Source organism: Telopea speciosissima, chromosome 10, assembly GCF_018873765.1.
Source record: "Telopea speciosissima isolate NSW1024214 ecotype Mountain lineage chromosome 10, Tspe_v1, whole genome shotgun sequence".
Taxonomy (NCBI): Eukaryota; Viridiplantae; Streptophyta; class Magnoliopsida; order Proteales; family Proteaceae; genus Telopea; species Telopea speciosissima.
In genome coordinates, this window is record NC_057925.1 from 59905470 (window position 1) to 59930744 (window position 25275).

The window sequence follows — 25275 nt, forward strand, 5'->3', positions numbered from 1 at the left end:
AATTCCTCTTCAGTTTTCATTATCAAATCTCTTCTATCATTATTAAGCTCTGTTATTAACCATTGGATATATCAGTTCATTCTTGGGCCTGTTTTTTCTGAGATCAATATACTTTTGGATATCAGACTGCATAAGTAGCATTGTTCTCCAAATCACGCAGCAGTTCTACAGAGTTATTTTCCACCTCAGATCAGAAATAATATTTGCCACATTAAGAGGATCTTTCTTTTGGTCAACCATTGAGAGGATCATTCAGCTGTGTTGAAAATAAACCCCATAAGACACAAAATGAAACTGGGTGTCATTACAATAATTTATTTATTTTTTTTTTAAAAAAAACTTTCCTAAAAGCAATATATAGATGAGTCATAAACAATGGAACAATACAAGGATTCCGATGTCTGAAGAATGACTTGGATTGGAGGGGACATCTTGACAAAGAGCATGGGGCAGTGCACTTTTTTTGTCTGTTCCTTGTAAGAATTTGTAGTGACCTTGGGTCATGTTCATCATCCCATTTTTCCTTATTAAGGTTATCCTCTTGAACATGAACCTGACCATCAAACATGTACAATTCCACTGCCAATGGAAGAAAATACAACTCTCCATTTCAGTGCTCCCTTTGAAGAGTAGTTTTTTTAGAAGTGAAATATGGAGCATAGTCAAAGACTGTAGTCACATCTCTAGCCCAGGGGAGGGGGTCAAACTTCATCCTTGTGGGAGAACAAAAGCAATCATAGCCCTCCTCTGCTGATGAATATTCAAGGAATACAAAATCCAGGGAATATTTTGGTAAGCTTATGAAGCTTCGGCTTCTGGATTTTTCCACAAGCAAGTTTCTCAAGTTTAAAAATGTGTCCAATAAAATTAAAACGAATGGAATCTATAAAGCTTGAAGCACAAGAAACCCAGAAACCACATTCGGTGGCTTCTTTTGCTCCTGCATATATGGTAAAGATTCCAAATGTTATATTTTGATTGGCTGTATGTTGTTAAACCCAAAAGCTGACTACAAAAAATCTTACCCAAACATGCACCAAGATGTCTCTATGTGGGTCCCACACACGGGCATAACATATACGTCCACTCACCTTAGCAAAAGTAATGCCTGAAGCAAACCCTGGGGCAAATTAATCCCCTAAGTACATGAACAAGTTTCACATTCACCACTCAACAAGACATTCACATGGTCAAAAATCACTAATTTATGAGCTAAACAGAGCAAGGATGAGTACAAATCGACCCGAATACCGAATAGATAGCACAACAACCATGTCTTTTCCACTGACTTGGTCAAGGAAAAAGAAGAAAGCAGCAAGCATTGAGAAATAACCACACAGAAACAGATCACAGTAACAATATGAACAACTATGCACTGTTACATAAATTTCCCATTGAGAACCAAGCAGGGAGTTGAAAACAAAATATTGTTACAGCATGATAAAAATAAGCCTATTAAAGGAGAAAAATCTTTTAAATGATACATGAAAGTACATTATTACAGAAGGAACAAAATCTTTTAAACCGTACATAAAAATAAATTATTACAACTAGAAAATAAACAAATGAAAAGATTAAGGAAAAAAATGGTGGGGAAAAGACATAAAATACATGACAAACAAAATTGAAATGATATCATTAGAACTTGGCATAGGAAATCCAATTAACAAATCAAAACTTCATAAGATGCATCAGAGATACTACACATGAGTATAAGCAAAGAGAAGGATAAGAACCCAGCGAGCTCGTAACAAGTTTTTAGAAACTTAAACATGCAACAAGTGATGGCAGAATAAGCTTAAAGATTGAAATATGAGTTCAAAATAACAAGATTTAAGGAAATGGAACATGCAACAAGTGATTGCAGAATAAGCTTAAAGATTGAATTTTGAGTTCACAAAAACTACTTAGCAAGAGTCATAGTTCAAGTAACATATTTTACCAGAAGATTCCTTCAAAAATATTTGCTACTGTGAAGGCGGACTGTGTAAACACCACAATTAGAATCATATGTGTCCATGCATATTGGCCAAATTGATACTTGTACATCTTCTTCTTCAACGTAAGAATGAACCACATAAATCCTGAACCCAATATAGAGATCATACTTTCAGTTGCAATACATTATGGCAGAAGAATTCTGAATGTGGAAGGATCAAAATCAATGTATAAAAGCATATGAACTATTTTTTATCGCAACAAAAAATTTGTATCAGTATGAAAAATGTTGGAAAAATATTATAATTCATGCAGAATTAAAATCCAATCGGAGAGAAGGATTCTTTCTTCTTAAAAAGGTAGGGGAAGAGTCAGTGGTCCCAGAACACTGAACATACACACCAAAAACCCAACCCAAGCAGCAGCTCAAAAACCAAAAGAAAAACAACCCAACCACCTCCACACCAAAGGGAGCTCAAACACCCCAACCTGATATGATTACTCACCCAATCTCCAAGCAACCACCACACCTCAATCTCCAAACAACCACCAGATCTCCATACCAACATTTGTAGGAAAGGAGTTCACCCAGCAAAAAGAAGAAAAAGTGATATCAGAGAGAGAGATGCAAATTCATGGGGACATGCCCCCCATGACCCGACTTCCCAGTCCCCCGCCACTAAAGTCCCTACTGCCCCTGCCACCTTTCTGTCAAACCAGCCATTTTTTTAGAAATGAATGTTAGTAATGGGGGACCGGAAATGAGAAGGGGGAAATTAGGAAGAAATCAGAATTGCAGGGGGGGAAAGAGAAAAACCGTGATAAGAAAAAACAGTAGAAGAAGAAGAAGAGGGGGGGGGGGGGGAGAAAGAAGTGCACACGCACACAGCCAGAAACAGAAACTCAGTTCATTTTTTCCTATCTGTCCAATACGTTGGTTACACAATTACACATCTATTTATAAAACCCAAAACTAAAGACTCCTAATTACTTACTAAAACTAGGCTAACTAAAATAGAAACCCAATAAAACTCAAATTGGAAATTTCCCTACATGTCTAATAACTACCTTAAAATAAAAGATAACATAATACTTTTCCAAATAATATAAACTTCCTAAAATCTTACTAGATCCAAACACTCAAACTGGACCCGGTTCGGCTAGGTTTGGGTTGGTCCAAGGTAGTGCACCAATTGGGTCGGCCCGGTCCAAGATTCTACTGCATCAATTCTTCCGGAGTTCAGAAAAACTCGTGGACAAGTTTTGTAGACCGAAAGAATCAAAATCGTGCGATCGACGTCAACTATCAGTCCACATTCAACTTGTATAAAATCCACGAGCCGAAATTCTTGATTGAAGTAACCATGGGAAAGCAAGTAAGCAAATGGATCAACTACGCAATCAACTGCCACGATTTCTTGACGTTCATCGACCAACGGCATCACCTGGATTGAAGTCTGATCCATAACGATTTCTTGATGTTCATCGGCCAACTGCATTGCCTGGATTGGAATCTGATCATGGAATTTCAATTCTTCGATCGGACCGCTGATTTCATTGTGATCTTCAACTTCCTGGATAGAAATCTGATCATGGAATTTCAATTCTTCGATCGGATCGTTGATTTCATTGTGATCTTCAACTGACTGGGGCGAAATCTGATCATGGAGCTTTAACTTAAACTTCAACCATTCAAGGTTTGCTTCAACGATTCTTAGGGCTTTGTCATTTTGTTGGAGTATTCTGGCCCAATCTTCAGGATTCATTTGGGTAATGGAGTTAAAGAGAAAAAAGGAAGTGTGGTGTAACGAAGGGTGGGGTGGGTTAAACTTGGAAACTACTAAAAAAAAGTGGAATAATATTAGAAGAGAGGTGCAATTCTGGAAAAGAGAAAAATTGGAAGCTAAACACAAAAGAATATCAAGTATGGGGTAAGGGGTAAAATTGAAAGAACAAGAAAACTTTAAAAGGAATGAGGTGGGGGCAGGGGTACAATGGGAAGGAAAACAAAAAATTAAGTTTTACCGTTTGAGATTTGGACTCTTACTCGAACCAGAAAAGTAGTGCGAGAAAATGGCGGAAGATGAGGAAGACGATGGGGTTGGAGTTCCACTTTTAATGGGAGTCTATCTGTCCGCCTGCAATGGAGTTCGAACCTGCAGCGGTGGAGTTCCCTGAAACCAGGTACGTTTGATTCTCTCTGAAACTCTGGTTTGCTGTCTCTCGTTAGCTCTCTTCTTCACTTTTTTTTTTCTCGGCTCTGGCGGAAACAATAAGGGGTCTTAAGTTGGGGTTTTGGTAGAGGAATCGAAAGAGATGGGATTGGGGGTGTCGGTGGGAATAGCAGGGGCGGGATGGGTCTGGGTTTTTTATTTGACCTCTGTTTCCACAGAGTCGATTTTTTTTTTTTATGGGAATCACAGGGGGTCACTGTTTGGGTTTCAGTGGAGTTGAAGGACAGGGAAAGGGTAGGGTTTCAGCGGGAGATGGGAGGGAGAGAGTTGCTGTGGGAAGGGGACAGACGATTTTTTTTTTTCACCGTCACAGCAGAAAAAAACAAAAAACAAAACGGGTGGGGTGTTGTTGCAGTGGGAATCGATGGGAAGGGGTTTTCCGGGAATCAAAGGTAAGGTGGGGGTTGCTGCTGGTGTAGTTCGGTCACTACAGCAGAGAAAAGAAATTAGGAAAGAAAAAGGAGGAAGAAGAACAGAATGGAGAAAAGAGAGACAGAGGAAATAGCAGGGAATAGAGACTGAGAAGGTGAAGAATTCGAGAAAGAGAGATTCACCCAGGTTTGGGCTTTGATACCAGATAATGGGGAACCGGAAAGGAGAAGGGGGAAATTAGGAAGAAATCAGAATTGCAGGGGGGGGGGGGGAAAGAGAAAAACCGTGAGAAGAAAAAACAGTAGAAGAAAAAGAAGAGGGGGGGGGGAGAAAGAAGTGCACACGCACACAGCCAGAAACAGAAACTCAATTCATTTTTTCCTATCTGCCCAATACGTTGGTTACACATCTATTTATAAAACCCAAAAATAAAGACTCCTAGTTACTTACTAAAACTAGGCTAACTAAAATAGAAACCCAACTTCGGTAGGCAAGATTGCTTTTTGTGCCGCTATCTCCCACATTTGGATGGAGCGCAACCTAAGAAGATGGACGTCCAATTCCCGCTCCTTCGACAAGATTTGGAACGCCATCTTCTTTGATGTCTCATCTAAAGTTGGTTCCCTCCCCCTTTCTAATGTTACGGACACCCCAAGGAACAGGCTAATTGTTGTCTCTTGGGGTCTCCCTCACTCCATTTTGCGCCCTAGCTAGCTTTTAGCTGCAGTTTTTTGGCCCTCGGGCTTGTATATTCCTTCTCCTTTCTTCGTAATTTAAATTTCTATTCATCCCAAAAAAAAACAAAAAAAAAATAGAAACCCAATAAAACTCAAACTGAAAATTTCCCTACGTGTCTAATAACTACCTTAAAATAAAAGATTACATAATACTTTCCCAAATAAAATAAACTCCCTAAAATCTTACTAGATCCAAACACTCAAACTGGACCCGGTTCAACTGGGTTTGGGTCGGTCCAAGGTAGAACACCAATTGGGTCGGGCCGGTCCAAGATTCTCATGCACCGGTTTGACTGGAATTTCTTCAGTTCGATAATATATATTATAACATAATAACAAGATTCTTTGTGTGCATATATAAAACAATATTCCCGAGAAATTAACCAACCTGCAATATATAAGAAGTAACAAATAGCCATTTGATATTTCACAAGTCCACCTACAAGTCGAATCAAGAATTTATCTGAAGTTACAGTGTTGACAAGCTGTTGACTGAGAATGCGGCCATATACAAAAAGCATTGCCGTGAAGAAAAAATGCCTGGTAACACAAATCAAAATAAATCAATTATACAAGAATGGCACATGATGGATGTCACCTATAAGTTATCTGTAAATTGGTTGTTCTCATAACTAGATTTTGGATCCGGTCATAAAAGCGGCCAAGGCTACTAACCATTTAGAAACCTGGGCACATATATAACTTTGTTACAGAGAAAACTGATTTCTTTACCAGTTTAAAAGCCTGAACCCTGGAAGTTGCCTGTCTTCATGAGATCTCCTGAGTAGATTGAAAAGTTCGCTTGCCATAAATATTTGGATAACAACAACCATCACCCAAATATAGAGATGACCCATATAGATAACAAATGCAAATCCTCCAATCATCCAGATGGATGAATATGCACGGATCAACATTGACCTGTATTTGTTTCGATCGTCAACAAGTAAGTGACTTCCATTTGCTTTGCTCGCCTCCAAAGGAACCTAGCATCAAAGAAAAACTAATTTGTTCCGTAAGTCCCACATTTTCTCTTCTACAATTTCAAACAGCAATAGAAACACTTCCAAGTAAAATAGCCATTATCTTCTCAGGTACTCAAACCGTGTAGATCCTCATTTACAAAAAAAAAATGTCTGTACAAGCCCCAGAATGATGCAAAGCAGATCAATCTAGCACCAATAAACATATCCAATGAATTTTGTACCAAGGCTCAATTAGCAGTTCGAAACAAACAAAGTGTGGAATGTAGATTTAAAAGCAAGGGATTTAAAAACAACATGAATGATAACAAAGCCAACTGCCATGAACTTGCATGGCTATAATAAACTACTTGACAGGAGAAGTTGTGTAAAGAAATAACTCGAAATAACAATTTGTCAGCTCAATCCACCAACCTCATTTGACCGCTTGCGGTGCCGAAGCCGACCTGTAGGAGTTGAAGGGGCACTGACACTGTGATCCTTTTGCATGGCTTTATCTCTATTTACGACTACAGAACACTAAGAAAATATACGAAGAAATGTTCATCAGAAAGCTGTGAAGTAAGTTATTCAACAACAAAAAATATGAAGATGCATGCTCTCGCAAAAGGGTGTAATTAGAACATATTCTAAGTGCATATATTTCCCTGTGGGTGGAAGATTGGCTTCAATGGAGAAAGTAGTCATGTCATAGAAAACTTCACATAGCAGCATGGTACCAAGGAGAAGCCATATACTAGTTCTTCTGAGCTGACAAACCTTAAACCACAAAGTAACTTCTGGCTTCTGACAACACCTGTTCAGACTTCAGACCATCCAAACTGGAATTTTGGACAGTAAACCACTTGGCAACAACCATCTGAAGTTCACTCCATTTATAAAAACATTTCCAACCACATTTTTAGACGACATGTACTGATTATCATACTCTTTTCTTCAATATTTATTTACATTTTTCATTTTACAAAAACAGTAGGTTGTGAATGATTTGGTTAATGCCTTATCATACTGTTGTTATGTTCCCTTGGCACATCACACTGAAACTCACTGTGGGCGAGCTCCGGTGATCTAGTTGGCACAGTGCATCAAACAGTCAGTTTTTGAATTTTCTGAGAATCGTAACTAAAGCGGGAATAGCTTCTGATGGTTGCTTGGTGCAATGGACCATTCAAAATGTGGTAATAAAACTACCAAATGTGCATTGACAGTGGCCATCTCAGCTGCCAGAATCTCCTCTAGCAACAACAGGTTCTACCACGACAAGATACCTTGCCAGGTGTAATCAATCAGGATAGTCTCATATCTGAACTAATCCCCTTGCATGACCTAAATGTTCTGCATTTCTAAGTTTCATAATGCAGGACAAAAATATGCTGCTGGAATTGCACCCACATCATCATAAGAACTGATAAAGAAACAAATAAAAGAAAATCCAAAGTTCTCGAGAACTTAATTCAACATGATGTGCATGATCTGAATGCAGCCAAAAATTTTCTGATGGTAAAACATACGCATCAAATGATGAATGAAATACTCAATTAGGACAAAGACTTAGTTCTTCTTACACGGTCATGTTCTTTTTGAACTGAAGACCATGCCTGACTAAGACCAGGCTACTCCACAAGAGACATTAGGCAACTCTGGAAAGGAGTTGTGTCCTTTTAATGTATTATAAAGCATACTTTGGTATATATAATGACTCTCATGGTGTAGGTTGATCATAATAAGGCATCAGCTATGGCACCACAATCATTATTTTGAAAATGAAGCATGGGTGCATTAGAAATTCTCCTAAATAAAAACAAATGAAAAGGTAAAAAGTAAAACAAAAGGAGCGATAAAGATGACTATGAATAGGATCAAAGCTAAAACTGATCCAATGGGTCCAATTAGTAGGTCCCACAAGCAGGGAGCCTCCAAAAATAAAATGACCCTATGGACCACAGAAACTGTTGATTTTTTTCATGCAAATAAACCACCAGTTTTATTTTTTTTATTTATTTGGATAGATATCATGTGGTTAAAATGTAAACCATGGCTGCTGGTGTTGTTAAATTGAACAACAAATAAGAAGCTTAAACACACAAAATTTGAGTCAGGTGGGGCTAAAACATTCTTGTATCAGATTGATGTACTTTCGATTCCAGGAAGTACCCAACTCCATAAAATTTCCCAAAGAGAAAAAAAAGAGCACTCAAAATAGCACAAAAAATTAGTGTGATAGAACCCTAGATTATCAATTTCAGCCCATGACAAATGTGGTATATTTCAGAAATTTGCATATAGATACTTTATACTTATCGGTTCGTGGAATTTGTACCCAAACCAGTCATTCATAGTGCTAGCAATGGTTATTAACCCCATAAGGCAGCTGAAGATTAGTAGGTAAAGACCAATAGCAATTTTCAAGTGTTAAGTATACTTCAATTTTACATTGTCTACCACCTCCTCTGAATCTGTAAAGGAATAAAAGAGAAGGAAAACCATTGAAGGGACAAAGGTACCCAAGGAGGGTCTTTCCCTTAGTGAACGATTTATCTACAACTAAAGAATCACAATTCAATGGTCTCTGAACATATTGAGACAACTTCCTTGACATGCTGCAAAATGTTAGGCAATGTAACTGGGGAAAAGCAGGACTGTCACCCTGTTATTGAACAAAATTGGTGTTAAATCAAACTAGCCATTTGATAGATGATTCACTATCAAGCCGTCAAATCACAAACTAATAATGAAACATGAATTGAATCAAAAGTATGAACCCTTGGCTTTTTTTTTTTTTTGGAAAACACCCTTGGCTGTTATAAGTGGGGTTTTGGCACATGCAAATTTTGATTGGAAAGTTAATGATTAGAAATCTAATCAAGTAATGGGTGCATCTTGTTGTAACCGAAGTGATGAACTGAGAAGTCGTAACCAAGGTTCTAAAACTCGGGTTTCGACCAGTCAAAAACCAAGATATGGTCAAAACTGGTCGACACCTGTGATTTTTTCCCAGCCAACTCGAGTTGGTGGTTTCGAGGCCCAGAAATGCTTTTTTTTATCTGATTTTTTGTAATGAGCCTATTTTTGACATTCTAAACACAATGCATGAACTATTCTAAACAATATGCTAAGAGTAGGAATCCCAATTGGACTAGATTTAAGTAAAGCAAGGCTAATTCAGGAAGAATTGAAAATAACTCTCCCTTTGCTGCTGAGAGACAGATATCCTAACTTGAACAAGCTCAAGGAAGCGAAAACCCAGCAGATTTTGAAATCTCAAGAAAACACCAATTATTGAGAGGAATTTGAGTTGCATACTAGTCACAGATAAAGAAAACTCAGTCAAAAGGACCAGGCTGAGATGAAACTTGAACCATAGACCCATATGATACAAGAAAACACAAAAGTGGGCATATTTTTAGCGGAAATGAGCTTTGAGTTGAGTTACACATGTATTAGGCCTTTGATTCAATGGGTTGTCATTGTATCAGGCCACTTTGATGGGACTAAAACTAAGGGTAGGATTTAGGAATTAGGAATACGAGATTTACTTTATTAATTAGTTACCTGGGAATAGGAATTGTTAAAAGATTTTATTGGTCAGTTAACTCGCTAGCTTGATTAATAGTTGGTTTAGGCTATTTGTAGCCATGTTAGGAGCGGGTTTTAAGATTTCTAGATAAACATATGTAGCAATCTATTCAAGCATACGAGTTTGAGTTATTTTAGCAAAAAAAGCTTTGCTTTTCTCTGTGCATATTTGGACTTCTGACAGTGCTAAGGTAGATTCCTTAGTGGAAGAGTATATTCTCTTCACATATTAGGTAGGTTCCTAATCCTATTTTCTGTTCTAGCTTTCAACTTCATAGATTGTAGCAGTTAACTTATTTTCAGATTGATCTTGTTGTTCAATTCTAGATTTTCAATTCTAAAAATTTGGATTTTATTCTCTGCTTCTCATTCTACAATCAACAAGTTCTTTCCTGCTATTCTAGTTCAGGTACTTCCTTAATGAGTTAGTTTAAACTGTTTAATCACATTTGGATTGGGTTATTCTATTGAATTCCTAATTTGATTCATTCTCAGTCCTACTCTTAACAGGATTCCGTAATCCTATTAGGAGTAGGATTTCTTACATCATATACTATTTGGAGTTCTTGTTTGACAAGAATTCCTTAAGAGTCCTACTTAAACTAGGATTCTTCTGAGAGACTCCTAGTGTGATTGGTATTCCCAATCCTAGTGCAAAGGGGATTCTTAATGGGGTATCCTAATGACCTAAACATAGGATTAGAAAACTTCATGCAACTCCGGAATCGTAGGGAGTACATGAATCAAAACCAGCAACTGAGATTTAAGTAAACAGAGAAAAGACAAGTCTGATGTGGCAAATTTCTGGTCGAGTGGGCTAACAGGGAAGGAGAAAAACCCTTGAAGTATGAACCAGAATCAACGGTCAGATTTGAACATATTAGGAGATTACTAAACTAGTAACTTGATGAGTAACAGCAACCAAACGGTAGAATAGCAAGAGAAACCAAAATAGAATGAGTGAATGGATTTAGAAACTAGACAGCAGCAATAAATAATTCACAAATTAGCAACTAGAACCAAAATAGAAACTAGAAAAGGAATTAAAAAGTAGCGCAAACATAATAGCAAGAGTCATGCAAAATAGTAACTAATAGGAATATTAGAAACAAGGCAAAGAATGGTACTGGTACTGACACAAGGTTCAAACTATGGCAGAATGCTTCTATCAATGATAGGAATCAAAGGGAAAAAGAGAAGAAAAAGAAGAAGAGCATATAAGATAGAAGATGAAGGATATGAACTAGGCTTCTCACCTAGAACTTGACTAACATTTTGCCCGACAAACATGGCATCCCACCAAGGGCTTCACTGCATTCCATAACAAAGGACATTTGAATGCCTCTGAATGCAACATCAATACTTTTATAACTTATAAGGTATTTAAACAATGTAAAGTATCTGAAAACTTCAAGCAAATTAGCATGGAGAAAATCAGAGGAACCATTAAGTAGCAAACCGATATTCTATCACCCGTAATGAAAACGAAACCAGTTACAACAGCAATCAAATGAACATACAAAATTAGATAACTCACCAGTAATGAGAAGCAACTGAGATGGAAGTTGCTCTAGGAAAACAACTCTTTCCTACTTAAACCTCTCAGAGAGGAATTATCAGAACTGTTCCAGGAGTGATACTCGACCTAAAATGTAGAAAGTAGAAAATGAATCACAAGGAAATTCTAAAAAGCAAAACAATGTTAAGGATCAGAAATGAAAACTACTCTCACGAACCTGAGCTTCGTGGAATTAGGAATGCCTTCGTTTACTCCAACTTCTTCACATGAAATAGAACTTAGGAGGTTTTGCTTCTCGGTGTCGTGTCGGGTAAAGACACCGGCATTATTAGCCTAAAAATTCCCCGTGTCGCCAACTGAGGGAGGTCTAGGGTTTCAGAACTTATCAACGAGACAGATAAGAGGTACGTTACCTGCTCCCATCGCCGGATACAAGCCGCTAGATCGAAGCAAGGAATTTCGCCGGAGCGAACAGAGAAGGTAGTACAGGGGACCGAGAGAAAGAGAGAACAGCATTGAAGTTCTCCTCGGGTCGATGTTTTTCCCCTTCTTGGTAAAGGATCCGTTTGTTTTGGGCCCGTTTGATAACTCTCCCAGAGAACAGTTTTTTTGTTTTTCTGTGCTCCGGGAACACAAAAGCACCCGAACAGCATTTGATAAATCCGGATTGTTTTTGTGTTTTCGCGTAACCAAACCAACACAAATAATAGCAAAAGATGGTCTTTGAAGAAACAAGTCAGACTTCTTCTTTTTTTTTCTTTTTTCTTTTTTTCTTTTTTTTGGGTTCAAATTTCGAAACCAAAATTGAGGAAAATTAAAGGCAAGAAAAAAAAAGGAATTGTGCCTGATACTTTCTCAAATGGCTCGACCGAAGCCCTTCCTCCCTTTCTCCCTTCCTCCCTTCCTCATTCCCATCTCATCCCTATCAATGGCATTTCTCAAATAACTATAGATTCGAGTTTTCTTTATCTGTTTACTTCCTTTGGACTAAGGAATGCTACACTTCTGTTCGGTTTCTTCAATTTTTTTCTTTTTGGATAAATTACACATCACTCCCTGATTTTTAAACAAAACTCAAATCACCTCTTGGTTTTTGAAAAAACTCAAACCACCCCCTGGTTTAGACCCTAATATGATAAATTAGTCCTTACCGTTAGTTTTATGCTGTTAAGTGATGATGTCAGCTAGTTAAATAAATTTAAATCTCTAAACTACCCTTGACATCCAAACATAGATTTTGAAGGGTAGTATTATAAATTTCATTTTAATATTTTAGTACAAGGGTAAAATAGTCATTTCACACCAATACTAACAACAGACTAACACCATTACTATAGAGGAGGTGATTTGAGTTTTTTCAAAAACCAAGAGATGATTTGAGTTTCGCTTGAAAATCAGGGAGTCCTGTGTAATTTACCCTTTCTTTTTTAACTATTCGAAGTCCAAAGAGAATTGTCTTTGTTTTCCATTGTCTTTCCTATCTTGATTTGGACGTTTCTACTTCAGTCTTCACAAGAGTAAGATTAGATACTTCTGATCCTTATCCTAGTAGAATTAATCACAATTTCTCAATCCTGGTGAGGTGAGGAATTCACACTTCAATTCCTTGTGTGACTAGGAGTCTCTATAATCTTCTACTACATTACTTCTCATATGTGATCCAATTTTTCTTCTCCTTTGCCCAAATCAGGCATTTTAATTCTATCAATCAGTACAATATTATCAATTTGGAATCTTCCTTTTTTTAATCATCCTCTTACCATGGTTTCCCCATGCTGGTTTTGAATGCCACTTTATTTTTCGATTGAGTGACATGAGGTTAGCTCAAGTTGTGATCTACCACATATTGGATAATAACTTTATTTTTTATGTGTGATTATAACTTTATGTTTGATGATGGATTCGGTATTATGTTTGATGTTGGATTATAACCTTATATTTAATGTTGGATTAGAAGTTATGTCTGATGTTGGATTAACTCATATGTGTGTTCTACCAAACAAAAAAACTCATATATGTTGTTTGTGTGATTTATTTTCTTTTATGGTAATATAATTTCTCTTAAATTAGGTGTTGATTAGATATTTTTATGTGTTGTTTAGATGATTTACTTTTATGTTATCGATCTGTTACAGTTATGGCATATATCACAATAACACAAATGATTCATTAAGTAAATATGAATTAATCCTTCTAATCGCGACACCAAACATCAGTAATTTACTCAATATTAGAGTCTTGTATGGATGGTAATCACCCGGTATCAGTTATTGATTGGCCATTCAAACCATTGTTATCGAATATTCAAGGTTAAAAGACACGTTTTCCTTAACCTATGTGATCTGGTGATACATAGAGGTTGGTTGGACAACAGTCGTTATATTCGAGTACATGAATAAATTGCAATTTTCTTGATGACTGTAGCCAAGGGTATGAGTAATAGGGATGTGCGAGAGATTTTAGCACTCTGGACAAACGATTAGCGTCGTCTCTCATAAAGTGTTGAGGGCTACCGTCTCTCATATGCTCCTATTAATTAGAGAAACAATCAGACCACCGTCTTTTGTTGAAGTCCTCACAAAGATTACTGTAAACCCAAAATGCAACCCGTATTTTAAGGTAATCTTCCAATCAAGCCACCGTCTTTTGAATTGTAGTTCATTTATGAATAAACTAACATGTACTCTTGCATCTCTCTTTTAAGATTGCATTGGTGCAATTGATGGTACTCATGTTAGTGTTATAGCCCCAAGGGCAGACCAAACCTGATACAAATATTGGAAGGGACTACTAACACAGAATGTGCTGTGTAAATGTTTTTTCGGCATGTGATTTAATCGGGTTAATTATAATGTTAATTGTAGTTCTATAATTACTTTAAAAAGGCAATGTTGGAATCCGTTACATAGCAGTTTTTATCAAACGTCATTGATGTTCTAACAATGTTCTGGAACTATTTCTGGAAAAGGTTTACCAAACACCATTAAACACCAAAAAACGGGTTTCCAGCACAGAAACTTAAAAAGATGATTTTGCCAAAAAATAGTGTTTCTAGAATATAAATGTTATCAAACGAGCCCTTAATATTATTCAGAAAATCCAGTTCGTTAATAAATATATTTTCCTGACTTCAAAAATAATTTGAGGAATAATATTGTTTTTTTTTTAGGAATAAAATTGATTAACACTTAGAATCAGAGTAAGGAATCTATAGAATAGTCAAAAGACCAATAATGTTGTAGAGATTAGCATGGTATTATAAAATGGTATCCGATCCCAATATCGATAAGGATCGTATAAAGTTGTGTCCTCAATTTCAATTAAAAACAATTATTTTTTTTACAGGTTTACTTCCATTTAGAATCGTTCCTCCGATATGAATCAACCATTTTTTAAAACCAATGTAGAGAGTTCTCTCTTGTGTGTGTGTTGGGAGGAATGTGTGCGTATGTACATGTATGCATAAATGTGTGTGTGTCAGACCACCAAAGGGTCCATTGGGGGAGTCCAGATCAACTCCTTGTACAACAAGAAGAAAAACAACAACTAAGACTTATCCCAACTAAATGGGGCTAGCTACATGGATTCATGCAAAGCCTAAGAAAATAAGTAATACAAGTACAAAGAAAAGAACACAACAACTTCAACAACAACCCAACAAAAACTTGTTGGAGTTTTTCAACATAATGATGTTGGGAATAGTCCCACATCGGAAAATGTAAAAGTGAATACTTGGGTTTATTTAATAAAGCTCTATCTATTGTTTTAGTTAATAAACAAGGTGAATGCTACGGTGTATGTGCAAGGACTTTCGTCCGAGCGAGCATGAGCGGCGTGGGCAGTGGGCTATTGAGGCGTTAGTGGCACACGCACTTAGCACGCTTCGAGCAAGATCTGATCTGGACCGTTCTTTTTGATCTAGTGGTCCGATTTGAATCTAGATAAGATCAACGTATATAGTTGATCAACGGTTATGACCGTTTTATTTTGGACGGATTAGATCGTACAGTTACGATATAAATGACCAGATTCAAATTGATTAACAGTTATGACTGTTATGTGTTTGAATGGTTTAGATTGTACAGTTACGATCTAACGGACCAGATTCAAAGATGGAAGAATCCATCTGTTGGGAACATGTGCCAAGTGGCTTATTAATATCCAGAGATATTTCAAATTTAGAAATATCCCAAAAACGTTCTCTTCTTCTCCTCATTCTCATAAGTGGTCTTACAGGGAATCTGTTTTGCTGCAGGAACAGATTTCTCTGCTTTTGATTTTTCTGCTTCTCAAAAGGCTTTCTGGAATCGTTCTTGATTTCGTTTATGCAAAACGCAGCCAAGATAATCAACATAGTTTGAGGCTTCATTGTATCCTGGGAGACAATTTGTCTGCAACCTATTTGCATCTGGAAGTAGGGACGAATTTTGTCTTAAGGAAAGCGACTCTGTAACGCGCCTTGAAGTTTCAAGCCACACTCTGTTCTAACAAAACTCACCTAAATGGGGTCAGCCACATGAATCCTTGTCCTCCACTCATCTCTATTCTAGGTCATACTTGATACAAGGTATAAGCGATGCATGTCTTTCCTCACTATTTCTCCTAGGGTTATTTTTTTCCTGCTCCTACCTCTTTTGGTTCCTTCGATCTGGATCAGATCACTCCTTCAAACTGGGGCATCCCAAGGTTCCTTTGATCTGAATCAGCTCCTTGTATGAGGAGCGAAATTTCTCTCCTTATACGCTTGTTGGTAGCCATGTGTTCTTCAAAAAATCGGACACCCTTTGTTACAGTTTGTTTTTGTTCTTTATTTTTTTTTAATATTTAATATTCATCATCTCATGCCCTTCTTCTTCTTCTTCTTTCTTTCTTTATAGTGGTGGGGGACTGGGGATAATGGTGGGGGTGTAATAGGGTTGCAAATGGGGTGGGGGTTGCACTGAGGGGGGGTGGGGAGTAGGATGGGAGCAGAGTAGAGGATCTGATACAAACTCCACCACCACAAAAAAGAAGAGTTCGGTTCTGCTGCACGTACCAACAGGTGAACGTACATGTGAGACCCAACCACTTGTCCTATGTTTGCCATTTATAAGGGAAGGAGGTATGAAAACAAAATTAAAATGTGATTAGCTCTCATATGTACATGCACCTGTTAGTACGTGTAGATGATCCGTTCTCATGAAGGGCGTGGGATGTTGAATATAAGAAATAGATCATCTATTTACGTTGATCATGGACCAAATCTCAGAACAACTATTTTTTGTCTCCTCGGGTTTTGTACATTAATTACATAGATATATCTTGTAGTTACTTCAGAGCAACATTCCAATGAGGGGAATGTTAATTAGTACCCAAAATAGAAGGTGGAGAAACAATATCCATATGTTTCAACACATTAAAGGAAGAGGGCACAACACCAATACAAATGAAGAAGTCAAATAGTGATTTTGAGGAGTTATTCCAAGAAACTAGGATTACTTAAAAGAATCAAGACATAAAATGGATAATGAAGGTCAATATGTTGACGAAATCAATATACGCAGTGTTGCACTGCCCAATGACCTCTTCATCGTATTTTAATTTATTAGGCATATTGTCATGTTATGCGTGCTAGGATTTTGGACATCCAGTGTCATGCCCCAGTACTCTTCTCGAGCAATAGAAAATGAAGTCATCTTCCATGTATGCTACCGCTTAGCAAGAAGAAAAATCACACATAAATTTCTTGCATAAAATTGGAAGGCTGAACATATATCACAGTAACCATAAGAAAAATTGAAGGAACATAAGAGGTTGTAACCATTTCATATTGTTGCACCGCCTCCTTCAGTTTCTCACATAGAAAAGAGCATCCCCTTGTATCTTTCTATAGTTCCAATCCTTTCCTTTCCTCCACTGTCTTGTCATTATGAGCTTTCTCCCAAAAAAATGTGCCACATATATTGTGGTCTACAATCTTGATTTACGAGGACTTTCATAAAACACCCATGTAATAGTTGAAAATGACTACTTTATAAATATGTTAGTCCTATGATAGATACCAGATTGGTTGAGGGCAACCTATTTTGTTGCTTTCATGATCAAAACCCATAAACTCAATTTAATACAATAGATCTGCAGTATGTGAAACATATAGGGTAAAAAGGTTTCCAATCAGCATGACACGACATAATCATAGTCTTTCATGCTTGAGACACCGATACCCAGTCATCTCATTTTAGTTTTCCCTACAAGACAAAGGATAAATATGAACAGCTTAAATCGTCTTTAATCAATGGAAAGCAGTTTTCTATATGGAAGTGTGGCCTACGGTAACACTCCCATGTGTCTATCTCTTTGACTCTCTCCTCCTTAAAGTAAGGGGGCAAAAGTGTCTTTTCACATGAAGAGAAGACAGATAGACTCATGGGAGTGCTGACATAGGCCACATTCCCGGACAAAGATCTTTTTCCTTTAATCAATAATCACTTTACACAACATATTGAAAAAAATTACAGACAACATATTGAAGAAATGACCACTACAAGTAAATTTTAATTGGCACAAGCGTTTTTCTTATAGACACATCTTATTGCAGGTAAAAAGAAATGAAGGGAAGTAAAATTGATTAATAAAATAATGGTACATGTCACCCAAGGTACCTAAGTTTTGACAAATTATAACTTAGGTATTTAACATTTCACATATGGTGACCGGGATATCTAAATTGGGTTATAATTAATCGATCTACTCAAATTTTTTTCTAATTTCAATTTTACCCTTGAAATTAACTTTTGCCCCTCCATCTGCTGCAACCCAATCCAATCCCACTGCACGATGCTGCACCTGACTACCTGAGTCATGAGATGTGAGACTCATTTAAGTTGTGGCGTTTCTGCAGCAAAGACAATTTGGAAATGGCAAGTACTCCTTTACTTAATCTTTTTCTCAAGTCTATTGCTGATATTCATCTGTACTCCTTTACTTAATATTTTTCTCAAGACTGGAGAAAGTTTTAAGCATTCTGTGAAGAAAAGAATCAAAACAGGTCTTTGCCGGATGCTCTAAAACCGGCAAATTCATTAAACTTCTGAGATTTATTGCTTGCCAGAGGAATTAATTGTTGTAAAACTATAATGGATTCTTTTGAGGTAGATTTTGCTTCTGTCACTGATTCTTGGGTTTCTGCGCTTCTCCCTATTCAACCGTTCAATCGTCCATTGGGTTTTCCCTGGTTTGCATAGAGATGATCCAGAAAAGGAAATCCGCGCGCCCACTTCACTGCTTTGGACGGAAGCGATAGAACTCTCAATTGCACTTTCTGTAGCAGTGCCAATTTTCTCTGTTTCAACTTTGTGCTCAAAGGTTCCATCAGGAGGCATCCGAAAGAAACGTAAGTTAAAGTTAAACGAAGTGAAGCTTGTGAGAAGGGATGTTCACAGGTTTTGAAAGAAGAGGCGAAATGAGGTGAAACTAAAATGAAATTTACTAGTGAGATTGGAGTTATCAAGAGGGAGAAGTGAGAGCTTTATACGAAATCTAGGTTTCTAAAACAGCAACGGAGGAACGGTCTCATCTCATGACTTAGGTTGTTGCAGGGGGAAGAAGAAGAAGGAAAAGAGGAGGAGAGGGTGACGTGGGTTCCGTTAGGCTTTATATAAAAAAAAAAATATTTACTTGTAAAGATAAACTTGTAAATAGAAAAAAATTGAGTAATTCGGTTAATTATAATTCAATTTAAGTATCTCAAACGTAATATGTGAAACATTGAGTATCTAGATTACAATGTTTCACTCAATATGAAAAAAAAAATTATAATTTTTAAAATGGATAAATTACAGACCATCCCTTGGTTTTCAATCGAAGCTCGAATAACCATCTGATTTTTGAAAAACTCAAAATACCCCTTTTACAGTAATGGTGTTAGTCTACTGTTAGTTATTAGTGTGAGAAGACTATTTTACCCTTGTACTAAAACATTAGAATTAAATTTATAATATTATCCTTCTTTTATCTTCAACTTAAAATATCTCACATCCCTTTTCTCTCTCTCTCCAGAGGTGGCAACCTCTTTTCTCTCTTGCCAGCCCATAGGCCCCCCCCCAACCCCTCCTCTGCTCTGCAACTTGCCCTCCCCCAACCAGCCTCCCCGCCTTTGGGGGGAGGGCAAGGTGCAGTCCAGATTGTAACCTAAAAAAGGCAGTCAGTGGACACCCACAACAATAGTACCAACACTCCAATGGGAAATTAGTACTTATTTTATATATATAATAGTATATATTTTTCTACCCTTCCCTTTCTCTTTGATCAATACTTTCTACACTTATATATGTTGGGTCTGCTTCTTCGTATATCTGCTTCGCTGTATTCAACCTTTTCTCTCTCTTTCTCTCTTTCTCTCTTTCTCTCTTTCTCTTTCACTGTGTCTTGTAATAATATATGTTGTCGTAATGTATCATTCATTATTATAGTATAGTTGTAAGTGTATGTTGTTTTTAAAGGCATGTTATAGCATTTGTGTGGTCTAAGAAGATACCTTGACCCACCAGAGCACTCTCTCGCTCTCTCTCTCTATCTCTCTATCTCAGAGAACCTGCAGCTGCAGCTATTCTTGTAACCGAAAAAGTGCAGGCGAGATTGTAACCAAAAAAATTAAATTTGCATGATTGCAAACGGTTTCATTATGGAGTCAATGTAAATGCAAACAGAAAATCCATGTCATACGTTGATAAAGCCATTGTTCACGTCTGGCGTAAAGCTTGCATTGCTTCAATTTTGCATATCGGTTGTTCTGAAAACCAAAGAATAAATAAGAATTATAGATGTGAAAGAAAAAGGAAGAAAATAACGATTTAAAAAAAACCATAAACATCATCGAAACAAGAATCACGGAGCAATAGGTATCGATTATCTTACCCTCTTTTTTTTATCGGAATCCTTCAAGATTGCAGGAGCAGAATCGTTCACGATTGGATCAGAAACTATAGCTTCGACTTCTTCTGAAGAACAATAGATTTCACAAAACCCTAATTTGAGTTTGTGCAGACATAAACCCCCAAGATGTCAGAGAAAAAATAGGCTAAAGAGCAGACTTGGACGCTTCTCATTTTTTTCTCTCTCCGGTGAACTTCTGCTTGAGATTGAGTTGCAGGTGTGAGAAAGATGATGAATTTGGGGTTTTTAGTTACAAGGGTAAAATCATAAATCAATACTAATCAAGGGTAGTTTAGAGATTTAAATTTATTAAACTGGATGACATCATCATTTAAAAATATAAAACTAATGTTAGGGACTAATTTGTCATTTTGGGGTCTAAGTAGAGGGTGATCTATAATTTACTGTTTTTAAAACCTTAGGTACCTTGGGTGCCATTTACCCATAAAATAAAATGGGAACTTTTAAATGTCTTAAACTTTTTAAATATTTTCTCATATTTAAATGTATGTGTGTCAATTATGTCTAGGGTCAACATATACGATAATCTACACAACCAAGAAGAATGTGTACCTATGAATACTCCCATCCAAAACAATTCATACATTCATAAACAATACTCAATGATATCTAGTTCTGTCATGAATAGCATCTTAAATTCATAGAAACTTAGTCAGAAATAGAAAACAGAATTAAAAATAGATATAAATAGGTTCTAAAAGTGCATAAGTAGAAATAGGAACACTAAAAGCAGTTTCTATCATAAACATAAATAGAAACAGGGCATAAATAAGTTAGAAACAGAAATGCAGGAACAAAAATAAAATTAGGGAATAGAAACACTTTTTCAGAACAGAAACATAAATTTTGTTTCTGAGATATAAACAAAAATAGGAGCAACGGACATGTTTAAAACCCCAGCCCAACCCTTGGGGTAATAAAGTCTACCTAAGCCCAATCCGGTCCTGTCAGGGTTTACCCTAGCCTGTCTCGACCCTGATTGGGTAGGGCCAAACCGGGTTGGCCCTGATTGACCCTGAATTGGACCCTGAATTACATAGAACTGGTAGAGGAAGACGACAGAGACAGACTAGAGAAGACGAAGCCTACGTAGGCGGGTACTGTAGCTCATAAAGTCTAGAGATGGGATTTCCATAGAAGAAAACCTAAAACACCCGATAACATGACCGGAAATCAATCCACTAAGATCATGAAAAAGAAAACCGTAGCATTTAAATGAGAAAGAAAAGGGCTACCAGAGTAATCAAACCTCCATTAAAACCCAAACCCCAAATCTACAAGAAAAACAGATACCAATGACAGCATCTATGAAATAAACACAACAATCAAACAAACTTTTTTTTCCCTTATCCAAAATCAAAGAAAAAACAGGGCACAGATAAAACAGAAAATGAGCATCACCTATGTAAAGACATAACAAATATGCTTGACAATGTGAATATCTTCTACATATATGTCATTATTCCATCACCGCCATTATAAAAAAACATGTATTATAGAGAAACAAAGAACTTAATGGATTTAAAAAAATAAAAAAGGTTAAAAGATCACTTATCTTTTTTTTGTTTGGGGGGAGTATTTCTAATAGATAAAATATACTCTATGTGCATGCACACACCAAACAAAAAAAATAAAAAAAACAATTTTACTGGCCTATGGTAATATACACTTACCAAATAAGTTCATATAATTGGTTTCCTCCATTGTTTTAGTGTTGACATTTGTAATTGCGGTCTCATAATTATTTTCTTTTATCATAACAACATGCATCTTGCTTGAAATGGGAAAGTAGAAAAACGATGTCAAATGACCACCTTAGCACGATGAGTTCTTATAGACAATATTATGTAACAATGTGTCGTAATTGTGTGTATACATTGCTCACATTAAATGCATGTGTTTCACTAACCGTTTGATATCATGCATTTTATAAAGGAAACAAAATTTCTATCTTTTTTGTTATCTTTTTCGTTCCCTATTATGAAAAAAAAAATGATATTGAGGCCTTGATGGCTGCTTGGGTAGGAGGGCCATCCACTGGGAAGGTGGTGGACATTAGGTCAAATGAGGAGGGGCTGCACCAAGAAATGAGGCCGAGCTCGAAAAAGATTGGTTTTGATGTCCAGGTGGTGCAAGTAGTCCAAATGATGGTTTTTTTTTTTTTTTTTGGATAAATGATGGTTGAATGGATGAAGAAAGCGGAGTGAGGGGGGAGTTTAACTAGGCCCATTTCCTATCCATATAGTTTATGTGCAAATAAAGAGATATCAAGTTTGGTTTCAAGGTAGGGGTGTCAAAACCTAGCCCAAATCGATGAAGTCAATCGAAACCAATAAAAAAAAAAACTTGGACCGAATCGAACCGATCATTGTCGGACTTGTTTGAATGCGGTATGACAGAACCAACTAAAAACTAGAATGCACGGAACTGACAGATATCCAAATCGGAGACCGAACCTAATGAAACTGATAAAAAAATCATTGGGAATAAGGTTATGAATAGATGATTTGAATAATCCATTGATTTCAATATTAGTGAGAAGATTTGTGGTTGTGAGGAGAATTGTTACAAATCATTGGGTATGAGGTTATGAATAGAGAAATTGATTTGTAACAATGCTTCCATTGATTATAACTCCTCACAATTTACTTCAACATACTCATATAAACTAGACACAAAAATTTATGATGAATAATAAATTTTATTGAGGTAATAATAAACAAACCACAATAAGCAAGTCAACGTCCAACAACCCTGAAGGATTACATAGCAACAAAAAAATAACACAATAATAAGAAATAGGTCAATATCTATTTACATTGATGATCAATCAAATCTCAGAACAACCATTGTTTGTCTCTTCGAGTTTTATACACCAATTACATAGATATATTCTGTATTTGCTTGAAAGCAACAGCAACATTCCGATGAGAGGAAGGTTAATTAATAAAGGTAGGGAAGTAATATCTATCTGTTTTAACACACTAAAGGAAAAGTACATAACACCAATACAAAAAATTACTGAAAACAGTCAAGACAGAGAATGGCCAATGGCTTCTTCATGATGTTTTAGATTATTACAATGTTGCCATATTGGCCTCTAGGTGCGACCTCTGCTATGCGGAATGTGAAACGATGCAACACCTGTTTCTTGATTGCAACTTCTCGCACAATGTATGGATGGAGTTGCTTTATGAATTTAATCAAGCTTGGTGCGGTTTCCCAACTATTGAGCTGCTGTTCTCATGGTGGCACAGGAAATCTAAGGCTGTGCCCCTCCCTAAGGTATGGGGCGCCCTACTGATCATCTGTTGCCAAAATATTTGGTGGGAGCGCAATAGACGATGCCATGAAAATGTGAGCAGATCTCCAATTGATTTGGTAAATCTATGCTTCAAAGAAGTTGGGGAGTGCCTCAGAGGAAAAGGAGTGCATGTAAAAACAGTTCTGGATCTCACCTTGACTAGAAAGCTAAAGATTACCACTCTAAGGCCGCTTGAAAGAAGAATAATAGAAGTGATTTGGAGGCAACCACCTTGTGGCTGGAGGAAATTGAACATTGATGGTTCATCTTTGGGCAACCTAGGCTCAATTGGAGCAGGAGGAATTATTCGTGACCACTTAGGGGCCACGTTGAGGTGTTTTGCAGAATTCCAAGGAGTAGGGTCGAATTTTATGGCAGAGATGGGAGCTTTTTTTACTGGAATCAATTACGCCAGTGAGCTGAACATTGATAAACTTTGGGTAGAATGTGACTCAGAAGCGGTTATTTCATCCATTCTTTCTCGCAAGTTTCTTTGGAGATTTATGCGAGACTGGAGGAAGGCTGCTACTTATCTTGATTCTATTGAATGACGCATCACTCATTGCTTTAGAGAGGCTAACTCGGCCGCGGATGCTCTTGCAAACCATACGGCGAAAAGGACGCTTACCAATTGTTGGTTTGTCCCCCACACTTCATTTTACAAATTGTATACTGGGAAGCGCTTGAACGGCCTTCCTATATATTTACGTAACCAGACTGTACTTCATTTTTTCTTTAATTAATTTATACTTTGCTGACCTTTAGCAAAAAAAAAAAAAAAAAAACAATGTTGCCATATTAAGTATTTTTTGGGGTAAAATGTTGTCATATTAAGCATGCCACCATAACAAGGATTTTTATAATCAAATATCATACCCCAGTACTTCCCAAACAATAGAACATGAAGCCATCTCCCATGCCTAGCTGGAAGAAGAACCATAAGTAAATTTCTTGTATAAAATTGGAATACTGAACATTATATATATCGTAAGAGCTTGTAACCATTTTATACTGTTGTGCCGCCTCCTCCCATTTCTCATCTTTGAAAAGAACATTCCCTTACATTTATTTGCAGACGGGCTTTCCCCTAAAAAAAATACCATATGTTTTGTGGTCACGATCTTGAAAATTTTCGACTTTCATGAAACACCAATGTAATAGTCCAAAATGATTACTTCAAAAATATACTAGTCCTATAATAGATACCAGCCAAGTTGAGGGCAACCTACTTTTTGGGTTTCATGATCAAAATCAAGAGCTCAATTTCAGGAATGGAACACATGCCAGATGTGAGAGGGAAAGATGCAGTCAAAGAGAAGATAAAAAATTGGTTTTTCTTCACATTCACACAATGGTCACATGACATCTTCCAGAGGCATCTAAGTTTCTAAAGGTCCATAGTAGCAATGACATCATTACAACATTTCTAAGGAAAAATGAGCGCTGCAGGCAAGGAGCTTTCCTGATCCTTTTCCATGTTTTACACACAGATCAGCATGTTTAAATTCAACTCAACTAAGCCTTGTACCAACTAAACAGGGTCAGCTACATGGTACTGTTTCACCATTCAACTATATTTAATGACAAATTTGTTGTTAGCATTTGTATAGGTGTAAATGAAAAAACTGCAAGCACACTAATAAAGGAGAAAGAACCAAAAATCTCAGAAGATAGAAAA

At 36.9% G+C, this 25275-nt stretch overlaps 1 protein-coding gene and 1 long non-coding RNA gene across 3 annotated transcripts in view; one reads left to right on the forward strand and one right to left on the reverse strand.

Moving 5' to 3' along the window:
- Positions 1 to 11710, reverse strand: part of LOC122641991 (phosphatidate cytidylyltransferase 1-like) — a 27241-nt gene extending 15531 nt beyond the window's left edge. For both annotated transcript variants that reach the window (XM_043835363.1, XM_043835362.1), the window contains exons 1-6: positions 11567 to 11710; positions 11378 to 11479; positions 6679 to 6773; positions 6014 to 6267; positions 5670 to 5821; positions 1943 to 2084 (exon numbers count right to left, since the gene is read on the reverse strand). In XM_043835363.1, the coding sequence (XP_043691298.1) occupies positions 1943 to 2084; positions 5670 to 5821; positions 6014 to 6267; positions 6679 to 6753 (623 nt within the window). In that variant the 5' untranslated portion in view covers positions 6754 to 6773; positions 11378 to 11479; positions 11567 to 11710. The remainder of the gene's footprint in view (positions 1 to 1942; positions 2085 to 5669; positions 5822 to 6013; positions 6268 to 6678; positions 6774 to 11377; positions 11480 to 11566) is intronic.
- Positions 11669 to 25275, forward strand: part of LOC122641993 — a 25300-nt gene continuing 11693 nt past the window's right edge. Inside the window, exons 1-2 of the long non-coding RNA XR_006330002.1 lie at positions 11669 to 11724; positions 23284 to 23288. This is a non-coding gene — a long non-coding RNA (uncharacterized LOC122641993). The remainder of the gene's footprint in view (positions 11725 to 23283; positions 23289 to 25275) is intronic.